Genomic DNA, 24,483 nt, shown 5'->3' with positions numbered 1-24,483 from the left:
ATTTATTTATGTAAACACTGAAGTCATTTCCTTAACTCTTAGGTCAGAATTCTGTTGAGTTTCTATTAACTTGAAGATTTGTTTGATCCCTTTTCACAAAAGTATAGGGTTAGGATTACTCTCAGTTTTAGGGGATAAGGTGAGGAAGCATTCCTATGCAGCGTTTCTTTAAAAAGTTGTAACAGGCCGGGCGCGGTGGCTCAAGCCTGTAATCCCACACTTTGGGAGGCCGAGACGGGCGGATCACAAGGTCAGGAGATCGAGACCATCCTGGCTAACACGGTGAAACCCCGTCTCTACTAAAAAATACAAAAAACTAGCCGGGCGAGGTGGCGGGCGCCTGTGGTCCCAGCTACTCCGGAGGCTGAGGCAGGAGAATGGCGTAAACCCGGGAGGCGGAGCTTGCAGTGAGCTGAGATCCGGCCACTGCACTCCAGCCTGGGCGACAGAGCCAGACTCAGTCTCAAAAAAAAAAAAAAAAAAAAAAAAAAAAAAAAAAAAAAAGTTGTAACAAAAAAATCTTGCAATAAGGTTTTAAACATTAGTATATATATAAAATACTTGAATGCACATCAACATAATAGAGAATTTTTTTTTTTTTTTTTTTGAGACGGAGTCTCGCTCTGTAGCCCAGGCTGGAGTGCAGTGGCCGGATCTCAGCTCACTGCAAGCTCTGCCTCCCGGGTTCACGCCATTCTCCGGCCTCAGCCTCCCGAGTAGCTGGGACTACAGGCGCTGCCACCTCGCCCGGCTATTTTTTGTATTTCTTAGTAGAGACGGGGTTTCACCGTGTTAGCCAGGATGGTCTCGATCTCCTGACCTCGTGATCCGCCCGTCTCGGCCTCCCAAAGTGCTGGGATTACAGGCTTGAGCCACCGCGCCCGGCCCATAATAGAGAATTTATTCCTTGAAGTCACTGGAAAAAAATATGATTGTTTTGTGATAAGAACGCCAATTCCACCTTAATTTTATGCAAACATGCTGAGACTAATGTGCTACCTAACATGAACCAATTGACTCAATAAATTTTAGTACTTGGAAGCTGTTCAATATAATGTTACGTTTAAAACAGGACACAAAACAATACAAAACAAAACGTATTATAAAACAATATAAAATAGACATTAAAATGGCATTTTGTGAAATTAGAATATGATGAAAACCCTGGGGCCGTGTCTCACTTCTGCATCCTCAATACTGCCCAAGAAATGTAATCATTAATGTTTACCCATCCTACGAAGTACACAGACTCCCATAATCCTCTGCTTCTTCTTGCCTTATCCAAAGGAGCTAATTCCTCTCCATCTCAATGTCTTTTCACTGAGCTCTCTGGAATATACTTTCACCCCAAAAAGAAACTTCAATGAATGCTCACTTCACCTTTTTGCCATAACTGAAACCATACCCCCACTCCAAGAATGCTTGCCTTGCATTCCCCTAAAGTTGTAACTGCTCATTCTATCAGATGATGCATACTCAGGGTCAGAGAGTGGGTTCAGCTTCTATCATCCCCAATGCTGATTCCAGTTATTCTTTCATGTTTATGTACAATTACTCCAAGGAAGCTTGTGCCATTTGGCTGCTTCTACCATCCTCTCCTTGTCAACTTATCTATCAGCTTCCCTATGTTCCTTGCGTTCATTTAGTTTCTGGATGACATTTTTCCTCGACTCCATCTTTAAGTCCTGCCTATTTTCTGGGCAACCTACTCAACACGATTTCCTAATTCTTTGGCGGTTCCAATCCTGGTAAATTTTCTTTGCCTAAGACATTTCACTGCCTCAGACATTCCTAGACTTGGTTAATCTTTAGAAATTGTTCACCTGTGAAATTATAAATTCACTGCAGCCTACCTCCTGGGCTCAAGTGACGCTCCTGCCTCAGCTTCTCGAGTAGCTGGGACTACAGGCACATGTTACAACACCAAGTCAATTCAAAAAAATTATTTGTAGAGATAGGGTCCTGCTATGTTGCTCAGGCTGGTCCTGAAATCCTGGACTTAAATAATCCTCTTGTCATGACCTCTCAACATTTTAATCACTTTTTTGAAAACAGTGTCAACTCTCTTACCAATTTTTCTTCTGGTACACTTGCTTTGAAAAACTCAAGAACAATCCAAGTCTTTGGCTTCTTGACAGCTATATTTAGAATTGTTTAATGCTACAGAAAAACCATGTAGCTGAGAAGCTTGATATAATTATAAATTTAAAATTTTTAACTTGGTACTTTATGCTAGCCAGCTATCCTATGTGTCACCAGGATTTTTAGCTACTTCTTCACAGCAGCTGTTTCCAATCTTTACACTACTCATATCTAATTCTATCACCCTCACCTACCAGTAGACTCTGCTCCTTTATCATTTAGAAGCCTAAGTCATTAGATGAGACCTCCTCAACTACTTAACAGCAGTCCTGGAAAATTATTTTTATTTCCTGGCCTTCCCTTTATCTATCTTTAAGATCCCACCGCCTCACAAATTCTTCTTTTAGAAGTCCTCACCTCAATTTATTACCATCGTTTCTTTTACCTACAACCACACTTTATCCCCTGGCTCCTTAAATACTTTCCATTGCCTTCTTCCTCCCCAGTTCATAGCCAATTTTTTAAAAAGATTTGTCTAAACGATATGTATTCCTTATCTGTTGGCAATTTGGCTTTCATCTGCATTGCTTTACTACAGCTGCCCCTGCCAAGGTTATCAGTGAGTGCTTTGTTGCTAAACAGATTTTAAACAATTTTTCCAACCAGTAAGCAAATAAATACAGTTTGTTGTTAAATTCAAAGGACACTTATTAGCTGTGTGACTTTACCCTTGCTGGTATCTTCATTTGTAAAATGGGAACAACGGGATGGGTGCGGTGGCTCACACCTGTAATCCCAGCACTTTGGGAGGTCGAAGCGGGTGGATTACCTGAGGCCCGGAGTTTGAAACCAGCCTGGCCAACATGGTGAAACTCCATCTCTTTAAAAAAATACAAAAATTTGCCGAGCATGGTGGTGCATGCCTGTGGTCCCAGCTACTTCGGGATGTTAAGGCAGGAGAATCACTTGAACCTGGGAGGCGGAGGTTGCAATGAGCCAAGATCACACCACTGCACTCCAACCTGGGCGACAGAACAAGACTCCATCTCAAAACATAAACAAAAACAAAAATAAAATGGGAACAACAGTAATTATCCCATTGTTCTCAAGAATAAATGAGGTAATATTTCCAGTACACTTAACATATAATAAAAAGCCAATGAAAGTTAGCGGGTTCCTGATCATTTTTCCAAACTGCTGCTCCTTGACCTCCAATATTCTTCCTCTAGGTCGTTTTCTGATTCTCTGTTCTTTCCAGCAGTGATATGTTTGAAGTCTACACTATTAGAAGTTCTGCTCTACAGATTATTTTTCCTTCCTCCTCTAACTTCTGACTCCCTCCAAGTGTGAGTTATGTGCCTATTCTAGGTACTCTCACAACAGCAGAGCATATATCACATACCATATTGTAACCACCTCTTCACCCTTCTTCATCTTCCATTAGATTGTAAACCTTAAGGGAATATATATGATACTCATATTACATAACCTCACAGCCCAAGAACCTAGCATACCTGGCACATCGAAAGTACTCTATAAATATTTGTTAAGGAAGTATAACATATAAAGAAGAAAAAGTGTTGAAAGATACAGACCAAACTGTTAATAGCAATGATGGGCTTTTAGGGGGTATAATTATGAATAATTATTTTCTTCTTAATGAATTCATTTTCAATTTTATCTTACTGAATATCAATAAAGGAGAAAGGTAATCATTAAACATTAAAGGTGGCCGGGCGCGGTGGCTCATGCCTGTAATCCCAGCACTTGGGGAGGCCGAGGTGGGCGGATCACGAGGTCAGGAGATGGAGACCACAGTGAAAACCCGTCTCTACTAAAAATACAAAAAATTAGCCGGGCATGGTGGCCGGTGCCTGTAGTTCCAGCTACTCGGGAGGCTGAGGCAGGAGAATGGCGTGAACCCGGGAGGTGGAGCTTGCAGTGAGCCGAGATGGCGCCATTGCACTACAGCCTGGGCGACAGAGCAAAAAAAAAATTAAATAAACATTAAAGGCTATATTTAAGTAAGATTTTCCAAATTCAAATAAATTATTACTGATGTCAGAAAAACGGCAGAGTTAAGAAATTTTAGATATCAATTGCAACAACAAAACGAAAGCTGGAAAAAACCAATCATAATCACCTGTGCAGAACTCTGGAAGCTCATGGGACCCAGCAACCAGGAGGTAAACACCTGGTTTGATGGGAGAGGGGATGAGTCTCAACAGTGAAGGGAATCTATGTCAGGGTCACAGGCTGACCATAAAGATAACAGAACTATAACTTCAAGGCCTACACAAAACAAGGAATACAGACTTTGTGAAAGTAGTTTAGAAAAGTCAGAATGGTGGACTGCGCCCTACAAGAACCAAAAGCAATCTAGAAAGAGGGGAAGAACCAGATTTTTAGAGTTATCACATTATAGTACTTAAAATGTCCAATTACTAACAAAAAACTACAAATCACATAATCAGGCAAATATGACTAACTCACAGGGGAGAAGAAAGAAATAGGAATTAACCCTGAGGAGGCCCAGATTTTAGAGTGACTAGTCAAAGACATTAAATCAACTGTCTTAAATATACTCAATGAGATAAAAGAAACAAAGATAATTATATGTATGAACAAGCAGAGAATACTGATAAAGAGACAGAAATAATTAAAACGAACCAAGCAGGAATTCCAGGACAGAAAAGTATAACAGCTGAAATTAAAAATTCACTCTAGGAGGATTCAATGGCAGACTACAGCAGGCAGAAAGATTCAGCAAACCTGTAGATAAGTCAATTGAAAATACTCAGTCTGAACAGAAAGAAAAGAGAATGAAGAAAAACAAAATCTAAAGAACCTGCAAGACACAATCAGAAATACTAACATACACATCATGGAATTCCCAAATGGAAAGACAGAAAGTGGCAGAAAAGATATTTGACGAAATAATGGTCAAAAACTTGCAAATTTTATGAAAGATGTGAATTTATACATCCAAGAAACTCAGTGATCTCCAAGCAGGATGAAATCTAAGACCCACACTGAGACACATTAGGGTCAAATGGTTGAACACGTGATAAAGAGATAAAGGATAAAGGTCTCTTCAAAGCAGCCAAGAAGGAAGTGACTCATGTTAAAGGATCCTCAATAAGAATAACAGCTGATTTCTCATCAGAAACCATAATGGCTAAGAGGCAGTGGTGGGATGATATCCTCAAGTTCTATAAAAACAAAAAACAAAAAACCCCGTTGATGAACGGGGTCAACGAACAACTCATCAACCGAGAATCTTTTTTTTTTTTAAAGAATCTTATATCCTATGTAAGATTTGTCTTTGTCCAAGAATAAATACAAAACCAACACATTTTCCAAATAAACAAAAGCAAAGGGAGTTTGTCATTAGCAGACCTGTCGTATGAGAAATGCTAAAGTGAGTCTATCAGGCTGAAATGAAAGAACACTAGATAGTAATTTAAAGCCACAAGAAGAAATAAGTAAATCTGGTGAAAGTAACCATATAGGTACATTTAAAAGACAGTATTATTGTACTTTGGCTCATAACTCATTTTTTTCATACATGATTTAAAAGGAAAATGCGGCTGGGCGTGGTGGCTCATGCCTGTAATCCCAGTACTTTGGGAGGCCAAGGTGGGTGGATCTCCTGAGGTCAGGAGTTCGAGACCAGCCTGGCCAACATGGTGAAACCTCGTCTCTACCAAAGATACAAAAATTAGCCGGGCTTGGTGGCGGGCACCTGTAATCTCAGGTACTCAGGAGGCTGAGGCAGGAGAATTGCTTGAACCTGGAAGGCGGAGGTTGCAATGAGCCGAGATTGTGACACTGCACTCCAGCCTGGGCAACAGAGTGAGACTCTGTCTCAAAAAAAAATAAATAAATAAAATAAAAATAAAAGGCAAATGCATAAAACAGTAACTGTAAATCTAAGTAAATGGGAATATAGCCTATAAAGATGTGATTTGTGATAATAAAAAATAAAGGGAGGGAAAATACAGATGTAGAGGAGCAATGTGTCCATAAGCTATTGAAACAAATTTACTATTATTCGAAATAGGTTGTTATAAATTTGAGGTGTCAGCTGTGATCTAAAACCTAATGAAATAGCTAAAAATTTTACAAAAGAGAAGTCAGAAGGTTCACCACAAAAAAGTCAACTAAATACAAAAGAAAGAGGCAAAATTGGAGGAATTCAACAAAAAACAAGACATGCAGAAAATACACAGCTAAGGCCAGGCGCGGTGGCTCAGGCCTGTAATCCCAGCACTTTGAGAGGCCAATGCGGGTGGATCACGAGGTCAGGAGATCGAGACCATCCTGACGAACACGGTGAAACCCCGTCTGTACTAAAAACATAAAAAAATTAGCCAGGCGTGGTGGCGGGCGCCTGTAGTCCCAGCTTCTAGGGAGGCTGAGGCAGGAGAATGGCGTGAACCCAGGAGGCAGTGGAGTTTGCAGTGAGCAGAGATCGCGCCGCGCCACTGCACTCCAGCGTGGGTGACAGAGCGAGACTCTGTCTCAAAAAAAAAAAAAAGAAGAAAATACACAGCTATTTAGCAAAACTCCTTCCTTATCGGTAATTACTTTTTTTTTTTTTTTTTTGGAGACGGAGTCTGGCTCTGTCGCCCAGGCTGGAGTGCAGTGGCCGGATCTCAGCTCACTGCAAGCTCCGCCTCCTGGGTTCACGCCATTCTCCTGCCTCAGCCTCCCAAGGAGCTGGGACTACAGGCACCCGCCACCTCGCCCGGCTAGTTTTTTGTATTTTTTAGTAGAGACGGGGTTTCACCGTGTTAGCCAGGATGGTCTCGATCTCCTGACCTCGTGATCCGCCTGTCTCGGCCTCCCAAAGTGCTGGGATTACAGGCTTGAGCCACCGCGCCCGGCCAGTAATTACTTTTAATGTAAAAGATATATCATGTAACAGTAGAGATAAGTGGCTATTTTATTATTAGATAAAACAGATTTAAAGTCAAAAAGCTAACAAGAGACCACAAGGACTATACTGATAAAAGGTCAATCTAGCAAGAAAATGTAAGTGTAATAAATATATACAAAACAAACAAGAAAGTCCCCAAATCTATGAAGCAAAAAATCAACAGAATTGAAGGGAGAAATAGAGTGCCTTAATAAGAACTGCAGACATCAATAACCCATTTTCTTTTTTCTGTTTAATTTTTTAAAAAGAGACAGAGTCTCACTATGCTGCCAGGCTGGTCTCAAATTCCCAGGCCCAAGCAATTCTCCCGCTCCGGCCTCCCAAAATTGCTGGGATTACAGGTGTGAGCCACCATGCCTGGCCAAGAATAAAATGTTTAGAAATAAATTTAACCAAGGAAGACAAAGACCCGTACCTAGAAAACTACAGAACAGTGCTGGAAAAATAAATAAGATAAGATAAAATAAAATAAAATAAAAATAAAAAATTAAAGGCCGAAATAAATGCAAAGACATCCTGTGCTAACAGATTAGAAGACTTAATACTGGTAAGATAGTATCACCCAAGGCAATATACAGATTCAATGCCATTCCTATCAAAGAACAATGGAATTTTTTAGAAATATAGATAAATGCAACCTAAAATTCATAGGAAATATCAAAAGCCAAAACAATCTTGAAAAAGAACAGAAATCAGCCTTTCCAACTCTGAAACTTATTATAAAGTTACAGTAATGACAGAGTTACATGGTATAAGGCCAGACATACAAATTAAATAGGATTGAGCGCCCAGAAGTAAGCACTTGCATATACGGTCAGTTGATATTTGACAAGGGTGCCAAAACCAATCTTTGGGGAAAGAACAGTCTCTTCAACAAATGGTACTGGAAAAATTGGATATTCACAAACAAAATAATGAATCTGAATGTTTACCTTATACCACCTGCAGCAATGAATTTACAAAGGATCAAAGATCTTAACTAAAGAGCTAAAACTATAAGTCATGGAAGGAAATGCAGTAAAATTTTCTTTTTTTTAAGACAGAGTTTTGCTGTTATTGTCCAGGCTGGAGTGCAACGGTGCGACCTTGGCTCACTGCAACCTCCGCCTCCCAGGTTCAAGCGATTCTCCTGCCTCAGCCTCCCGAGTAGCTGGGATTACAGGTGCTCGCCACAACACACAGCTAATTTCTTATATTTTTAGTAGAGATAGGGTTTCACCATGTTGGTCAGACTGGTCTCGAACTCCTGACCTCAGGTGATCCACCCACCTTGGTCTTCCAAAATGCTGGGATTACAGGCGTGAGCCACTGTGCCTGGCCAAAAACACAGTAAAAAATGTTTATAAACTTGGATTTGGCTCCTTAATTATGATAACAAAAGTACTGTATAGGCAACAAAAGAAAAAATACACTGGGCTTCATTAAAGTGAAAACTTTCGTGCATCAAAGGATACTATCAAGAATGTAAATGATATACCCGATAAGAGATAAATACCCAAATACAAAAAGAACTCTTACAACTCAATAACAAAAAGATAACCCAATTAACATAAAAGGGCAAAGTCACTGGACATTTCTCCACTTAATTGTATGATTAAAAGTGGTTAAAACCGGCAAATTTTACTATATATATTTAACACAATTAACAAAAAAATTGTTTCTGACACAATAACTTACTAGTTTCCATAAAGTTATGTAACTACATTTTGAAAACCTTAAACAAACAAAAAAAACCAGACCGGGTTTCCTGTCACCCAGGATAGAATGTAGTAGCTGGATCAGAGCTCACTGCAGCCTTCCACTCCTGGGCTCGAGCAATCCTTCCACCTCAGCCTTCCAAGTAGCTGGGAATACGGGTGAGAGTCACCACACCCGCCATGAAAAACATTATTTGGAACTTCAAATTACATGGTAATTTAAAAATTATGTTTAAAGATACACAAAAATGGAAATGATTTCAGCAAGATGGTAGAACATCTAGAAAATATTTAAGACAAGAATACCATCTTTAATGCACCAGAAGCAGGAGAAGAACTGAGTGATGCCACCACTGGTAAGAGAAACAGTTCAATTTCAGACTGCACCACCCTGATCTCCTAAACTGTCAGAACACCACTTGCACACAATTTCCCTAGAAATTCTGAGATGAGAGGAGGGAACTGGAGGTGGAACTCTGAGCTCTCCACAAGTCTGGGAAGCCCACTCCAGTCCTGTCCCATGAGAACCACTGGGAGTGCTAGATGGGCAGAACCACCTGGGATGAACTGGGGACAAAGAGCAGGGCACTGATTGTGCTTGAACTTTCGTGACTACTCAGTGCTCCAGTCAGTGGGGACACCATGGTTTCCCAGGCTGGGTGTGGTGGCTCATGCCTGTAATCCCAGAAGTTTGGGAGGCCAAGGTGGGAGGACTGCTTGAGCCCAGGAGTTCAAGACCAGCCTGGGCAACATAACAAGATCCTATCTCTATAAAGAGAGAGAGAGAAAAAAAAGAAGGTTTCTCAAAAAAAAAAAAAAAAACACCAAAAAAACCCAAAAACAGATCTGCCATATCATCCAGCAATCCCACTGCTGGATATATATCCAAAATAAAGGCATTCAGTATATCTTGGCCGGGCACGGTGGCTCATGCCTGTAATCCCAGCACTTTGGGAGGCCCAGGTGGGTGGATCACTTGAGGCCAGTAGTTGGAGACCCACCTGGGCAATATGGTGAAAACCGGTCTCTACTAAAAATATAAAAATTAGCTGGTCGTGGTGGTACACGTCTGTAGTACTAACTCCTTGGGAGGCTGAGGCATGAGAATAGCTTGAAGTGGGGGAGGCAGAGGTTACAGTGAGTTAAATTAATGCCACTGCACTCCAGCCTGGGCAACAGAGTGACACTTGTCTCAAAAAAAAAAAAAAAAAAAAAAAAAAAAAAAAGAAAGGAAATTAGTACATCTAAGAGACAGATGCATTTCTATATTTACTGTAGCACTATTCACAACAGCCAAGATATGGAATCAACCTAAGTGTCCCTCAACAGATAAATTAATTAGGAAAATGTAGGATATATACACACACAATGAAAAATCATTCATCCATAAAAAAGAATGAAATTCTGTCATTTTCAGCAATATGAACAGAGCTTGAAGTCATTATGCTCAGTGAAATAAGCCAAGCAGAGACAAATATCACATGGTCTCGCTCATATGTGAGCACTAAAAGTGTGAAGGCACTTTTTTTGTGAGCACTAAAAGAGTGAAGATCCTAGCACTTCGGGAGGCTGAGGCAGGAGGGTCACGTGAGTCCAGGAATTTGAGACCAGCCTGGGCAACACAGTGAGACCCCATTTCTACAAAAAACATAAAAATTAGCTGGGCATGGTGGCACATGTAGTCCCAGCTACTCGGGAAGCTGAGGTGGAAGACTATTTTAGCCCAGGAGGTCAGGGTACAATAAGCCCTGATCACACCACTGCACTTCAGCCTGGGGGTAGAAAAAGAACTTGTCTCATTAAAAACATAAAATAAAATAAAAATGAAGATCTTATACAGGCAGAGAGTAGAAGGGTGGTTACCAGAGGCTGTCAAGTGTAGAAGGAAAGGGGGAATAAAGAGAGACTGGGTGCCAGGTGCAGTGGCTGATGTCTGTAATTCCAGCACTTGGGGAGGCTGAGGCAGGCGGATCATGAGGTCAGGAGACCAGCCTGGCCAACATGGTAAAACCCCATCTCTAACAAAAATACAAAAAAAGAATTAGCCAGGAGTGGTGGCAAGCACCTGCAGTCCCAGCTACTCAGGAGTCTGAGATGGGAGAATCACTTGAACCAGGGAGGCAGATGTTGCAGTGAGCCAAAATCGTGCCACTGCACTCCAGCCTGTGTGACAGAGCAAGACTCTATCTCGGGGGAAAAAAAAAGAGACTAGTTAATGGGTACAAAAATACACTTAGATACAAGGAATAAGTTCTGACATTTGATACCACGGTAGGGTGACTATAGTTAACAATAACTTATTTGTATTTTAACAATTTTATTGTTACTATTATTTTTTAGAGACAGGGTCTCACTCTATCACCCAGGCTGGGGTGCAGTGGCTTGATCATAGCTCATTGCAGCTCCGATTGCCTGGGATGAAGAGGGGATGGATATCTTAATTATTCTGATTTTCTCATTACACACTATATGCACGTACCAAAATATTATGTGTACCTCATAAATGTGTACAATTATTATGTATCCAAAAAAATTTTAAAAGATACTCGAAGCTCTTGCATGCTAGACAGAACAAAGAATAAAAAATATGCTCCACTGTTTTCAGTTCCAACTCCAATTATTTCACACACTTCAGTACTCTTCCCATATTCAAACTCTCTCAAAATAAATAGTAAAAATCAAATATAATATCTAAGATAACCAAACTAACCTATTTCAAAGACCTGGATAGCTTGACTAGCTGCAAACAAACAGAAAATGAACAACCAAAACCTGGCAGATGGGAAAATTTTTGAAAGATGAAACTGGCAATTTATAATAAATGAATAAAACCATAAGGAGATTCTAATTCTAATGGAAATATTAACATAACAATACATAATTTACCATTTATTGAAAACTAAACATAATTTTTAGAGTTCTCGAAAAACAAGACTTACTCTTTGATATCACGAAGCTGATCAACATCTTGTGATCTTGTGAAATCTGGATCATGGGCCAGAAGGTGAATCATGTATGGAACTACATATTCAGGCAACAGTGATAATAATTTCTCTGAAGTAAAAACATTATTAAAAACAATCTTTATAAAATGTCTTAGTGGACTGAGTTCTAACCACTTAAGTTTCCATTTTTTCCCTCAGTTATTTCTAAATTAGACGCAACATGATAGCTGGATACTAAAATACTTTGCACTTCACTTTTCAATTTCTTTTTCTGGTACCTGGTATGGAGTTATATTTCACTTTTGAAAGATATTAAAGTCAAAGGTATCAGATAGTAAACCCATTAAACAACAGGTCCCTGGCAAAGCTAGGAAAAAATTATTTAGTCTGACATCCGAGCAATATGTTCAAATTAAACCACACTCCTGATCCTGTAGGAAAAATGCAGTTTGCCAGGAGTTAATGCAGCATAAACAGGACTGAGGAGTTCAGTTTTTAAGTACATAATAACTACAATGACAGTATTCTATAAAACTCCCAGTTTTATTATAAACTATAATAAAAACACATGACAAGAAAAAAAAAACTAAAAATTGATACACTGACAAAATATATTTGCGCACAGAGAACTTTGAGTTACTTACCAGTAGCCATAGGGTTCTGTTTAATGTATTCCCTGCGTATACTGATATTTTTCAGTAAACACTGTCGTGCGTGTGCTCTTCTCTCCTTCACAGGATCTTTGGCACACAAGGCAAAGATCGCCATATACTCCAATGGGAGCAGTAACTTCACAAGTGCCTTATGTAGCTTCTGAGCAAATATCTGCCTTACTTGGTAACATTCATCCTACAGCAGCACAGAAAAACTTAAATTGGCAACCATTTATTAAACAAAAACCCAGCAGTTTAAGTATTCTTAATGTTTTCTTCAATTAAAAAAAATAATTATATGGGGGAATAAATAATATAATAATTGGAAGACAGTTAAACAGGTAATAATAGCAGTACCTTTTGTGCATATATTCACATAATAAATGGATTTGTATCCATAGAAAAATAACGTATTCAACTTTGAAGACAAGTAATTGACAAAAATAAGATTGTTACTTACATTAATAACAAGTGCACAGAGCTGAAACTGTTCTGGGGTAATAATTTCATGGTAACAAGGTTCCTGAGCAAGCTTCATTATGGCACTACCAGCAGCTAATCGCAAGCGAGACATATCAGATTTACTATAAACAAACAAAAAAGAAATAAACATTTCCTATAACCATTATCATTCATAAAAATGCTTTTGTCCCTTTTTGAATGTAGGGTCCTTAGAGGATAATTTATGCTTAAAATGAAGTACAAATATGGGAAAGCTACTTTGAGTCCATGAACTTAACACAAGGGATTGTGACTTTCATAATCAAATCAAATCATTGTGACTTTCTGATTACAAATTTACCTGCCTTCATTTCTAGGCCAGCTCTAAGTTAGATACTTTACCACATCCCAACAACTCTGCTTATTCTTGCAACCACAGTAATTGCAAGGTTAGGAAAAACTCTTTACATCAGGAGTATCCCTCATTTTAAGAGAAATACATATTGATTGTCAAAAACTTGATTAAAGTGGCTGGGCACGGTGGCTCACACTTGTAATTCCAGCACATTGGGAGGCCGAGGTTGGCGGATCACGAGGTCAAGAGATTGAGACCATCCTGGCCAACATGGTGAAACCCTGTCTCTACTAAAAATACAAAAAAATTAGCTGAGCATGGTGGTGCGCACTTGTACTCCCAGCTACTCGGAAGCCTCAGGCAGGAGAATTGCTTGAACCTGAGAGGCGGAGGTTGGTGAGCCAAGTTCACACCACTGCACTCCACCCTGGCGACAGAGTGAGACTCTGTCTCAAAAAAAAAAAAAAAAAAAAAAAAAAAGAAAACTTGATTTAAAAAACCACAAAGAATTAAAAAAAAAAATCACCTATCATAATTTAAAATCTATTTCCTGCATATAAACGTGTAACAGGAATCTAGCTTTATGCATGCTGAAATGGCAGGGCTGCAGTTAAGAGGGAAGAAGTATCAGACAAATACCTAAAGGATATGAAATATAAGAGCCAGTGTCTGTCTGAGTTTCTGGGGCTGACCTCCTTTTGCAGAATACAGTTTTCAAATGGAACCTATGAAGCCTTGGCACTCCCACCCCCACAGTATGAATTTTTATTACTTATGTGGTAAAATGTGGCAATGAATGGGTTGGCATGGGAGTCTTTCTACTTCGACTTCTATGTGGAACACAGCATGGCTTTTATATTTATTGTGACCACTTCACGAAATGCAGAAAGCTAGCCGGAACCCACTGGGACTGTTGCTAAGCATACAGAGGAAAAAACCTGGCACTCTTGGACAACAGGATTGTTACAATGAGCACTGGTAACAATGAGGGAGCCTCAAATGGTTTCTATGGCATTCATTCAGGAATCAAAATTAATAGCTATTATGTGAGTGCTTACTCCATGCCAGGCAGGTGTGAAAAACACTTTATAGGCTTTATCTCAATTAATTTTCACTCCATAAGATGAGGAAATTGCAGCTTAGAAAAGGTAATACTATATTATATGATATCCAGTTAGGATCTGTCTAATGGGTGTTCATTCCATGGTTAACCATTCCCCTATTTTTTGTGATGGAAAATAATGCTGCAGGAACATGCTTGTGTATATGCTTTCATATGATTCTTTTATACTCATGAATTATGAGTGTGAAAATAAAGAGTCAAGGATAACATTTTTGAGGATCTCGATGCAAAAATGCATCGAGAGTCCTGCCAATTTATACTCATAGGAGTAATGAAGGAACCCATTTCCATGATCATACTAAGGAATTATTGCTTATAAAATTTTTTTTTCTTTTGATTTGTAAGGAAAAGAGGTACTGCTTAAGTTCAAATTGTATTGACTGCATTTAGTGATGTTAAACTTTTAAAAGTAAACTGATAATAGCTAATCTTCCTCTCCACTGGGGGGCCCTGCCTAGGTATCACTAACTTGTAAGAGCTTGTTATTATTATGCCTTTGCCATATACTGTACATAATTACCTCCAATTTAAAGCTTTCATTATCCCTAACGCAGTTCTAAACAGTGTTATAAAAGGCTGCCCTTGGCTTATTCTATGATAAAAATAGGGTGTGGTGGTGCACACCTATAGTCCCACTACTCAGGAGTCTGAGGCAGGAGGATTGCTTGAGCCCAGCTAGCCTGGATAACATAGTGAGATTCTATTCCTAATTATAATAATTTTTTAAAAAATTAATAGCATAGCACTATCACATATCTAGCCAAGGCGGGAGTACAATGACATGATCTCGGCACACTGCAACCTCAACCTCCTGGGTTCAAGCGATTTTCATACCTCAGCCTCCCCAGTAGCTGGGATTATAGGCATGTGCCACCACACCTGGCTAAATTTCTATATTTTTAGTAGAGACAGGGTTTCAACATGACCTCAATTAATCCGCCTGACTTGGCCTACCAAACTTCTGGGATTACAGACGTAAGCCACTGTGCTCAGCCTCATAAAGGAATGATTAAACCTCTGTCCTCTAAAACAAATTTTTAAACAGGAATGCATCATATGTAGAATACTTTAGTTATCTATGTTGGTAATCTTGGCCCCTACTAAATCAAGAATTTGCAAGAAACCAGGATCATGAAAAATCGAGCTTCTATTTTCATCTTAAAATGAGATGGCAATTTTACAGATTAAAAGTGAAAATGTGTAACAATGTAAACAATCTCTGTGTGCACATACATGTGTACACACCCGAATTCGTACAACAACAAGAAGGCTTAAACTCTCTCGAGTCGCCATTGAAATTTTTATTTATGTATTTATTTTAAGACAGGCTCTCGTTCTGTTGCCCAGGCTGGAGTGTGGTGGTGCAATCTCAGCTCACTGCAACCTCTGCCTTCTGGCTTCAAGCAATTCTCCTGCCTCAGCCTCCTCAGTAGCTGGGATTACAAGAATGTGCCACCACGCTGGCTAAGTTTTGTATTTTTTTTTTTTAGTTGAGACAGGGTTTCATTATATTGGCCACGCTGGTCTCGAACTCCTGACCTCGTGATCCGCCCGTCTTGGCCTCCCAAAGTGCTGGGATTACAGGCATGGACCACCGTGCCTGGCTGCCACTGAAATTTTTATTACTTTCATGAGACTTGAGTCACTCCGCTTATTTAAGCACTGTAATACAGGGAAGCTCTTTGAAGGCAGGCACTTTTCCTACTTATTTTTGCTGCAATGCTTTTCACACTGTTTTATGGAGCAGAAATTTAACAAATATTTGTTTAATTGAACTAAATGTTGATGCTAACTGTAATAGTACAATACAGTGATTATGATTACATATTTACGGGAAAAAGTTCCTCTTCTTTAGGAATGAAGAAAAATATATTGGCACTATTAAAATAACAATACTAACAGACAGACAAGCCCTAAATGAGTACATAAGATTTGACCCTGAAGAACATGGTGTAATTACACCATTCAGTATTCATTAGGTAAATAATTCCTATGTAAATTCTACCAAAATTTCAGCACTAATAAAACTGGAAAGAAAGACAAATCTCACCTGATCCTCTTTTGCTCTGTCAGGTCACCCTCACTAACCAACATCGCTGATAATAACCGAAGGGTTGAATTGGCAGATTTAGACTGGTTGTTTTTCATACCCAACAGCCACCTTACCAGAAGTTTAATTGCCTGTACCTATAAAATATTAACATGCTAAAAAAAGAGAGCAACTTAAAATTCCAATTAAAGGGAAAATTAATTTATATTAATTAATGAGATTATTCATCTCCATCAGCAGACATTTCATTGAATAAATCTATGGGATAATAACAGTAACAATAAGAACTAATACTTACTCTGTGCTTAACCAGTGCCAGATACTTTTCTTAGAGCTGTACATGTATTAACTTACTTAATCTCTCAAAAAACTCTTATGAGGAAGATTTTTTTCCCAACAGATAAGGCAATTGAGACACATTATTATGATAGATAACTTGCTCAAAAGTCTGGTTCCAGAATTTAGGCTTTTCATACTTAGACGTTTGTCCAAGATTTTGAAACTATTTGAAAACATATACTTTAAAAACAATTTAAACTATACAGGCCGGGCGTGGTGACTCACGCCTATAATCCCAGCACTTTGGGAGGCCAAGGCAGGTGGATCACTTGAGGTCAGGCATTTGAGACCAGCCTAGCCAACATGCTGAAACACTGTATATACTAAAAAATCCTGTCTATACTTAAAAAAAAAAAAAAAAAAATTAGCCAGGCATGGTGGCACATGCCTGTAGTCTCAGCTACTCAGGAGGCTGAGGCATGAGAATTGCTTGAACTCGGGAGGCAGAGGTTGCAGTGAGCCGAGATTGTGCCACTGCACTCCAGCCTGGGTAACAGAGCACTCTGTTTCATAAAAAAACAAAACAAAACAAAACAAACAAACAAAAAAACTGTATTGATTGTAGTGACTGAAAATAACTTTCGAGTTTCATAGTTTTGGGGTATTGAAAGACTACTTTGAAGAAACCATCAAGTCTGATTCAGTCTCATTTAACATTCTGACCCCAAAAAAAAGGGAATTGCTATAATTATTGGTAGTCATAATTACTTAGAAATGTCTAGTCAAAAGATTGTTACCAATATACGTGAAAGAGCCAGCCAAAAAATCAAGGTATTATTTATTTATTGACAGCCTGGAAAAATGAATTGATAGAATATATGATGACTATGAAGCAACACAAAGTGAAACAGATTATCAAGGAAGATGATACAATCTTATTTTAAATCCCAAATCCACCACTTTTAAACTGAGCTTTACATTTATTAAATCCACAAATTTAGTAACAATCATCTATCTGCTCTGTCACCCAGGCTGGAGCGTACTGGCATGATCGCAACTCACTGTAGCCTTGACCTCCTGGGCTCAAGCGATCCTTCTGCCTCAGCTTCCTCCTTGCGTAGGTGGAACTATAGGCATGCACCACCACACCGGCCAAATTATTATTATTATTATTATTATTATTATTATTATTTGAGACCAAGTTTCACTGTCGCCCAGGCTGGAGGGCAGTGGCACAACCTTGGCTCACTGCAGCCTCTACCTCCCAGGTTCAAGCGACTGTCCTGCCTCAGCCTCTGAAGTAGCTGGAATTACAGACGTGCAACACCACGCCTGGCTAGTTTTTGTATTTTTAGTAGACAAGGGGTTTCACCATGTTGGCCAGACTGGTCTTGAACTGATCTCAAGCCATCTGCCCGCCTCAGCCTCCCAAAGTGCTGGGATTATAGGCGTGAGCCACCATACCTAGTCCAACTAAATTATTTTTAATATTTTGTAGAGACACGGCTCACTATGCTGCCCAGGTTGGTCTTGAACTCCTGGGCTCAAGCGATCCTCGAGCCTCTGCCTCCCAAAGTGCTGGGATTATAGGTGCGAAAAAAAAACCAAAGTGTTATTTATTGTATTTATTGACAACCAGGAAAAATGAATTGATAGAATATATGATGACTATGAAGCAACAAAAAGTGAAAGATTATCAAAGATGATACAATCTTATTTTAAATCCCAAATCTGCCACAGTGACCAGCTTGACAATTATCTATCTTTGCCAAGTTAATATTCATATGCTTGTAGATAGTGGTGGTGAGGCTGGATTTAAGATGCCTCTGAGCACCGTCACTCTATAAACAACCTCTCTAGAAAACAGCCTCATTGAGATTGCTTTAGCAGGCAGAAGATACTGACATATAATAAACAATGACAACTACAATGTCTTCAAGAAACAATTTTTTGCAAAGAATTTTAAAATAAATTTTAAAATAAAGCACCTCCTTAAGAAAAGCTTGTTGAATAAAAAAGGCTCTCGGCTAGGCACAATGGCTCAAGCTCATGGGGGTTGAAGTGGGAGGATCAGCTGAGCCCAGGAGTTCAAGACCAAACTGAGCAACACAACAAGATCCCATCTCTGTTTATTAAATGTTTAAAAGGTGAGGAAGATAACTACAAATGTTCCTTTTTTAAACATGAAGATTATCAAGGCCTAAACAAATTTACCTTTGCTAGTACTTCAGGGGAAACCTCTTCATCTGGAGACCACAGTTTTCCATTCTTTTCACCTGTTGACTATAGAAAATTGAATAAATTTAGCTATTAGCATGAAGAAAAAAATTTAACTTTTTGCTGATTAAGTTTTTCATGTTGATCAACACAGCCTCTGAGAAACCGATGGGAACATCACCAACCAGAGCTTGTAAAAGGACAAAGTTAGAAGACTCATACTTCCCAGTTTTGAAACTTACTATAAAACCTACAGTAATCAAAACAGTGTGGCTGGTACTGGCAAGGACAGACATACAGACCAATGGAATAAAGAACCCAGAAAACCCTTGCATATATAGTAATTCATTTTTGACAAGGGTGCCAAGACCACCTTTAGGGAAAGAACAGTCTCTTCAACAAATGGTGCTAGAAAAACTGGATATTCAGCCAGGTGCAGAGGGTCAGTGGCTGTAATCCCAGCACTATGGGGGGCTGAGGCAGGTGGATCACTTGAGGTCAGGAGTTTGAGACCAGCCTGCCCAATATGGCAAAACCCCGCCTCCACTAAAAATACAAAAAATTAGCTGGGCATGGTGGTGCATGCCTGTAGTCTCAGCTATCCAGGAGGCTGAGGTTGGAGAACTGCTTGAACCTAAGAGACAGAGGTTGCAGTGAGCCAAGATTGCACCACTTCACTCCAGACTGGGCTACAGAGTGAGACTCCATCTCAAAAACACAAAAACAAAACATAAAACCCCTGGATATCCACAAGAAACAAACACACAAACAAAAAAAGAAACTAGATTGTTAATATATATAAGAATTAACTCAGAATGAATCAAATATCTCAATTTAATAGCTAAAACCATAAAACTCTGAAAAGATGACATAGGGAGAAATCTTCATGATCTTGGATCTGGTAAATATCTGACAATGGTTTGATACACAGAAAATGTAAACAACTCTTAAAACTCAACAAGAAGCAACCCAACTAAAAGCGGGTGAAGGCAGTATGGGCAACATGGCGAAACCCTGTCTCTATAAAAAACTACAGAAATTAGCCAGGCATGGTGGCATGTGCTGGTAGACCCAACTTCTCAGGAGGCTGAGGCAGGAGGTATTGCTTGAGTCTGTGAGGCGGAGGTTGCGGTGAGCCAAGGTTGCACTAGTGCACTCTAGCCTGGGTGACAGAGTGAGACCATGTCTCAAAAAAAAAAGAGTGGGGTAGGTGAAGGAATTTAATAGCTCTCCAAAGAAGATATACAGGGTAGTCAATAAGCACAGAAAAAATATCCTTGACATCATTATAGGAAAATGCAAATCAAAATCACAATGAGATACCACTTCTTATGCACTAGTATGGCTATTGCTTTTGTTTTTCTTTTTTGAGATGGAGCCTTGCTCTGTCGCCCAGGCTGGAGTGCAGTGGCATGATCTAGGCTCACTGCAAGCTCTGGCCACCCGGATTCACGCCATTCTCCTGCCTCAGCCTCCCGAGTAGCTTGGACTACAGGCACCCACCACCACGCCCAGCTAATTTTTTGTATTTTTAGTAGAGATGGGGTTTCACCGTGTTAGCGAGGATGGCCTTGATCTCCTGACTTCTTAATCCTCCCACCTCAGCCTCCCAAAGTGCTGGGATTACAGGCGTGAGCCACTGCGCCCGGCCGGCTATTGCTTTTTTAAAAAGGAAAATGACATGTAACCCAATAATGTTATTCCTAGATATATACCCAAGAAATGGGAGAACAGGAACATAAACGTTTATATCGGCATTATTCACAATAGCCAACACGTAGAAGCAACCCAAGTATCTATCAATCGACAAACAAAATGTGGGATATATACAAACAAAAATATACATATAATAGAACACTATTTAGCCACAAAAGGAACAACATTCTGATACATATTACAACATGGAAGAGCCCTGAGGACATGCTAAGTGAAATACAACAGAAACAAAAGGACAAATATCATATAAGAGATACCTAGAACAGGTAGTCATAGAGTCAGAAGGTAGAACAGAGGGCAATGGAGAGTTGTTGCTTAATGGGTACAGAGTTTCTGTTTGGGGTGATGAAAAAATTCTGGAGCTGGATGGGATGGTGATGATTAGATAACAATGTGGCTATTATGTTAACACTTAAAAATGGCAAATTTGATATTATGTATAGTTTACCACAATAAAAAAGACCATCTGAAAACACAATCTATCAACAATCATCATTTAAGAGGTATCTTAAATTTCACCTTTGTTGACAACCACATCTACCAAAAGTAAAAACAGCAGCAAGGATATGTGGTGTGGGAAATGAGACTTAGGCCATGTTCTTCTCTTCTTATCTGCTGCATTCAAAAGTGGGAGGTGGTACAAATACAGAAAGTATACTAGCTGGTGTCTTTAAGTTCCTGATATTGAGGCCTCGAGACTACCGAACCATGTGAGAGTTAGGAACTTTGGATAAGTTGGATTTGTGACAAATTAACACTTAATTGAAAGTTATCCATAATGATCCAGCATATCTGTGTCTTTATTCAATAACAACAGATTTAATTCAGATCCATTTGGTAAAGCAGTGATTCTTTTATTTATTTTTTTGAGACAGAGTCTTGCTCTTGTTGCCTAGACTGGAGTGCAATGGCGCAATCTTGGCCCACTGCAACCTCTGCCTCCTGGGTTCAAGCGATTCTCCTGTCTCAGCCTGCCGAATAGCTGGGATTACAGGCACTCGCCATCACGCCCGGCTACTTTTTTTGTATTTTTAGTAAAGACGGGGTTTCACCATGTTGGCCAGGCTGGTCTTGAAGTCCTGACCTCAGGTGATCCACCCGCCTCAGCCTCCCAAAGTGCTGGGATTACAGGCGTGACCCACCACGCCCTGCTAGCAGTGATTCTTAATTAAGGTGTGTTTCCAAAATCATTTGGGGAGTCTTTTCAATCTATACATTCCAACCTAGACAGAGGTAATAAATCAGAGCACACAGACATCAATAAATCTAGTGCCAAAAGTACAGTGTATTATCTTAAAAATTAGTCAAATTCAAGTCCACTTACTTTTTTTTTTTTTTTGGAGATAGAGTTTCCCTCTTGTTGCCCAGGCTGGAGTGCAACTGTGCAATCTTGGCTCACTGCAACCTCTCCCTCCTCGGTTCAAGTGATTCTCCTGCCTCAGCCTCCTGAGTAGCTAGGATTACAGGCGCCCGTTACCACGCCTGGCTAATCCACTTAGATTTCTAACAATGTCTGATAAAACAAATTTTAACCCGGCATGGTGGCTCATACCTGTAATCCCAGCACTTTGGGAGGTCAAGGTGGACAGATCACCTGAGGTCAGGAGTTCAATACAAGCCTGGCCAACATGGTGAAACCCCGTCTCTACTTAAAATGCAAAAATTAGTCAGGCGTGGTGACAGGCATCTGTAATCCCAGCTACTTGGGAGGCTGAGGAATGAGAAGAGGCCAAGGTTGCAGCGAGCCACTGCATTCCAGCCTGGGGTATAGAGCAAGACTCTGTCTTCAAAACAAAAAACAAAAATAACCCAATTCTAACATTCCAGAAAATGATAAACTGTCTTTTGAGGGTCAGGAAAATAGCTTTTACTTATATTTAACTTTCATGATTCACCAATCCCATGTTCTAATTTTTGTTTCTTAAGTGTGAAATTCTAGTAGTAATAGCTACCATGAAATAAGGAAGTAGTTTGGAATTTAAATAATAAATAAGTAGAACCAATATAGAATAATTTAAAAGAAAAAGAGAATTACATAGAAACAGAAGTGTTTCTGTGATGAAGATGTAAACAGTCTTAGTCTCATGATTCTCAATTTAATTAAATGAGAAACTTACCCTGTCATTCATTAGCAGATCTTTCACAATAAAATTTGCTACTACAGATTTCATTGGGGAAGCAAACTGATCTGGTGCTAACATAGAAATGTGGCCCAATGAAACTAATGGAGTTATAAGTTGTTCTGGCACATCAGCATTCAGACTCCTACTGAGTGGCTATAAAAATAAAACAGACAAAATTACCAATGTGTTTGATAAATATCTAGACACTCTACTGAAACAGTACATTTTCCTGGTCCTCCTGAATTTATCATGCCCAAACCAATCTTCTCTAATATGATCATAACTAACTTCAACCTAAGACACCTGGTACTTAATTCACCTACTAAAATTTAGCAAGACTGAAAGAATGTAGAAAAAACATAAAAAATAAAACTCAAAAGAAGTTAAAAAAATTTTTTGCTTCATGAAATCAGCATTATTTTTGACTAATTTACAACAATGGATTTGCTATATTGGTGGATTTCTTATCCTGTGGGAACATTTTAAATGACCTTAATTCATACAAAGTAAGAGTTCACTGGGTTTTGGTCACACTACCTCCAATTTATGATAATAGGAATACATTTCTAATAGTAAAATGAGGCCAGTCATTATAAGTAAAGAAAGGGAAACAGGATTGTCAGGTAGGGCTCTTAGGTACTTAAAACTGGATTGTTCAAAATTATCTACTAATACTTTCTGAGGATAAATGCACCACTGAACCAATAAGGCTAAAATTAAGTAAAATGTTCTAACATAAACACGTAAGGCCAGGTGTGCTGGCTCATGTGTGTAATCCTCGTACTTTGAAAGCATGAAGTGGGTGGATCGCTTCAGTCTAGGAGTTTGAGACCAGGCTGGGCAACATGGCAAAACCCCATCTCTATAAAAAATCCAAAAATAGCTGGGCATGGTGGCAGTGCCTGTACTCTCAGCTACTTGGGAGGCTGAAGCAGGAGGAATGCTTGAAACTAGGAGTTCGGGGCTGCAGTGAGCAGAGATCGCATCACTGTACTCCAGCACTGGTGAGAAAGTGAAACCTTATCTCAAAAACAAACTAAAAAACAAACAAAAACCACAAAACCCTTCAATATGAGGTGTTTGAACATATAATCTGATCCACAGGCCGGGAATGCAGTACCATATAAAATAGACAGAATCCTTGCTCACAAGGAATTTATATTCTAGGGTAGGACTTCATATAAACAGCTTTAAAAAATCTAGCTTCCATCTTCATCAAACTATAGAGCTTAAAAAATAAAGACCAATATAAACACAACCTATATATTAGATATACCTCAAAAATCTGTGCAAGCTGGACTTCTTTATTTGTGAATATGGCGTGTATACAGTGCACAGCCTGTTTTGCTTGGTGTGGAGTACCCCTCTTTGCTTTTTGATGTAAAATGGGAATTAAGGTCCTGCAAAAAATAATATAGTTTTTTTTTTTTTCTTAAACCCATAAACAAACAATTATTCCTTTGGTTGACTTCCACGTCCCCTATATGGATGGATGCTGGTAGAGAAGGCTCTCTTAAAAATTATCTGATCTAAAGAAACTTGTAAAAAAGCTCCCTCTCTGCCCCCAAGTATAAACCAAGAAATACAATGCCTCAAGAAAAAGCCTACTTGAGGAGACAATTTTCATTTTAAAGCTACCTGACAAATATGCAAAATAACAAGTAACCCTTAATTCATAATCTAAAGCTTATCCCATGACATATTTTTACATTTACCTTCTAAGTAGGAGATTGCTAATTTTTCAATTCCCTTTTATAATCCCCTTCAGTTATTTCAAAGTAGCTATGGAAAGAGAGTAGCAAAAGACCAAGTTGTATTAAGCAGCTGAAATAATACTAGTGAAAGAAAGTATGCAAAGAT

At 39.2% G+C, this 24,483-nt stretch overlaps 1 protein-coding gene across 1 annotated transcript in view; it reads right to left on the bottom strand.

Annotated features, from left to right (window-relative positions):
• Positions 1 to 24,483, bottom strand: part of LOC105487964 (PDS5 cohesin associated factor A) — a 170,830-nt gene that overhangs the window by 33,418 nt on the left and 112,929 nt on the right. The window contains exons 20-26 of the mRNA XM_071093702.1: positions 23,900 to 24,023; positions 22,618 to 22,776; positions 18,782 to 18,850; positions 16,289 to 16,425; positions 12,780 to 12,903; positions 12,311 to 12,515; positions 11,661 to 11,775 (exon numbers count right to left, since the gene is read on the bottom strand). Coding sequence (XP_070949803.1) covers positions 11,661 to 11,775; positions 12,311 to 12,515; positions 12,780 to 12,903; positions 16,289 to 16,425; positions 18,782 to 18,850; positions 22,618 to 22,776; positions 23,900 to 24,023 — 933 coding nt within the window. The remainder of the gene's footprint in view (positions 1 to 11,660; positions 11,776 to 12,310; positions 12,516 to 12,779; positions 12,904 to 16,288; positions 16,426 to 18,781; positions 18,851 to 22,617; positions 22,777 to 23,899; positions 24,024 to 24,483) is intronic.

The sequence above is a fragment of the Macaca nemestrina genome, chromosome 3 (assembly GCF_043159975.1).
Source record: "Macaca nemestrina isolate mMacNem1 chromosome 3, mMacNem.hap1, whole genome shotgun sequence".
NCBI classification, from domain to species: Eukaryota; Metazoa; Chordata; class Mammalia; order Primates; family Cercopithecidae; genus Macaca; species Macaca nemestrina.
Note: the sequence above shows the minus strand (reverse complement) of the source record. Positions and strands in the feature narration are given on the sequence as shown.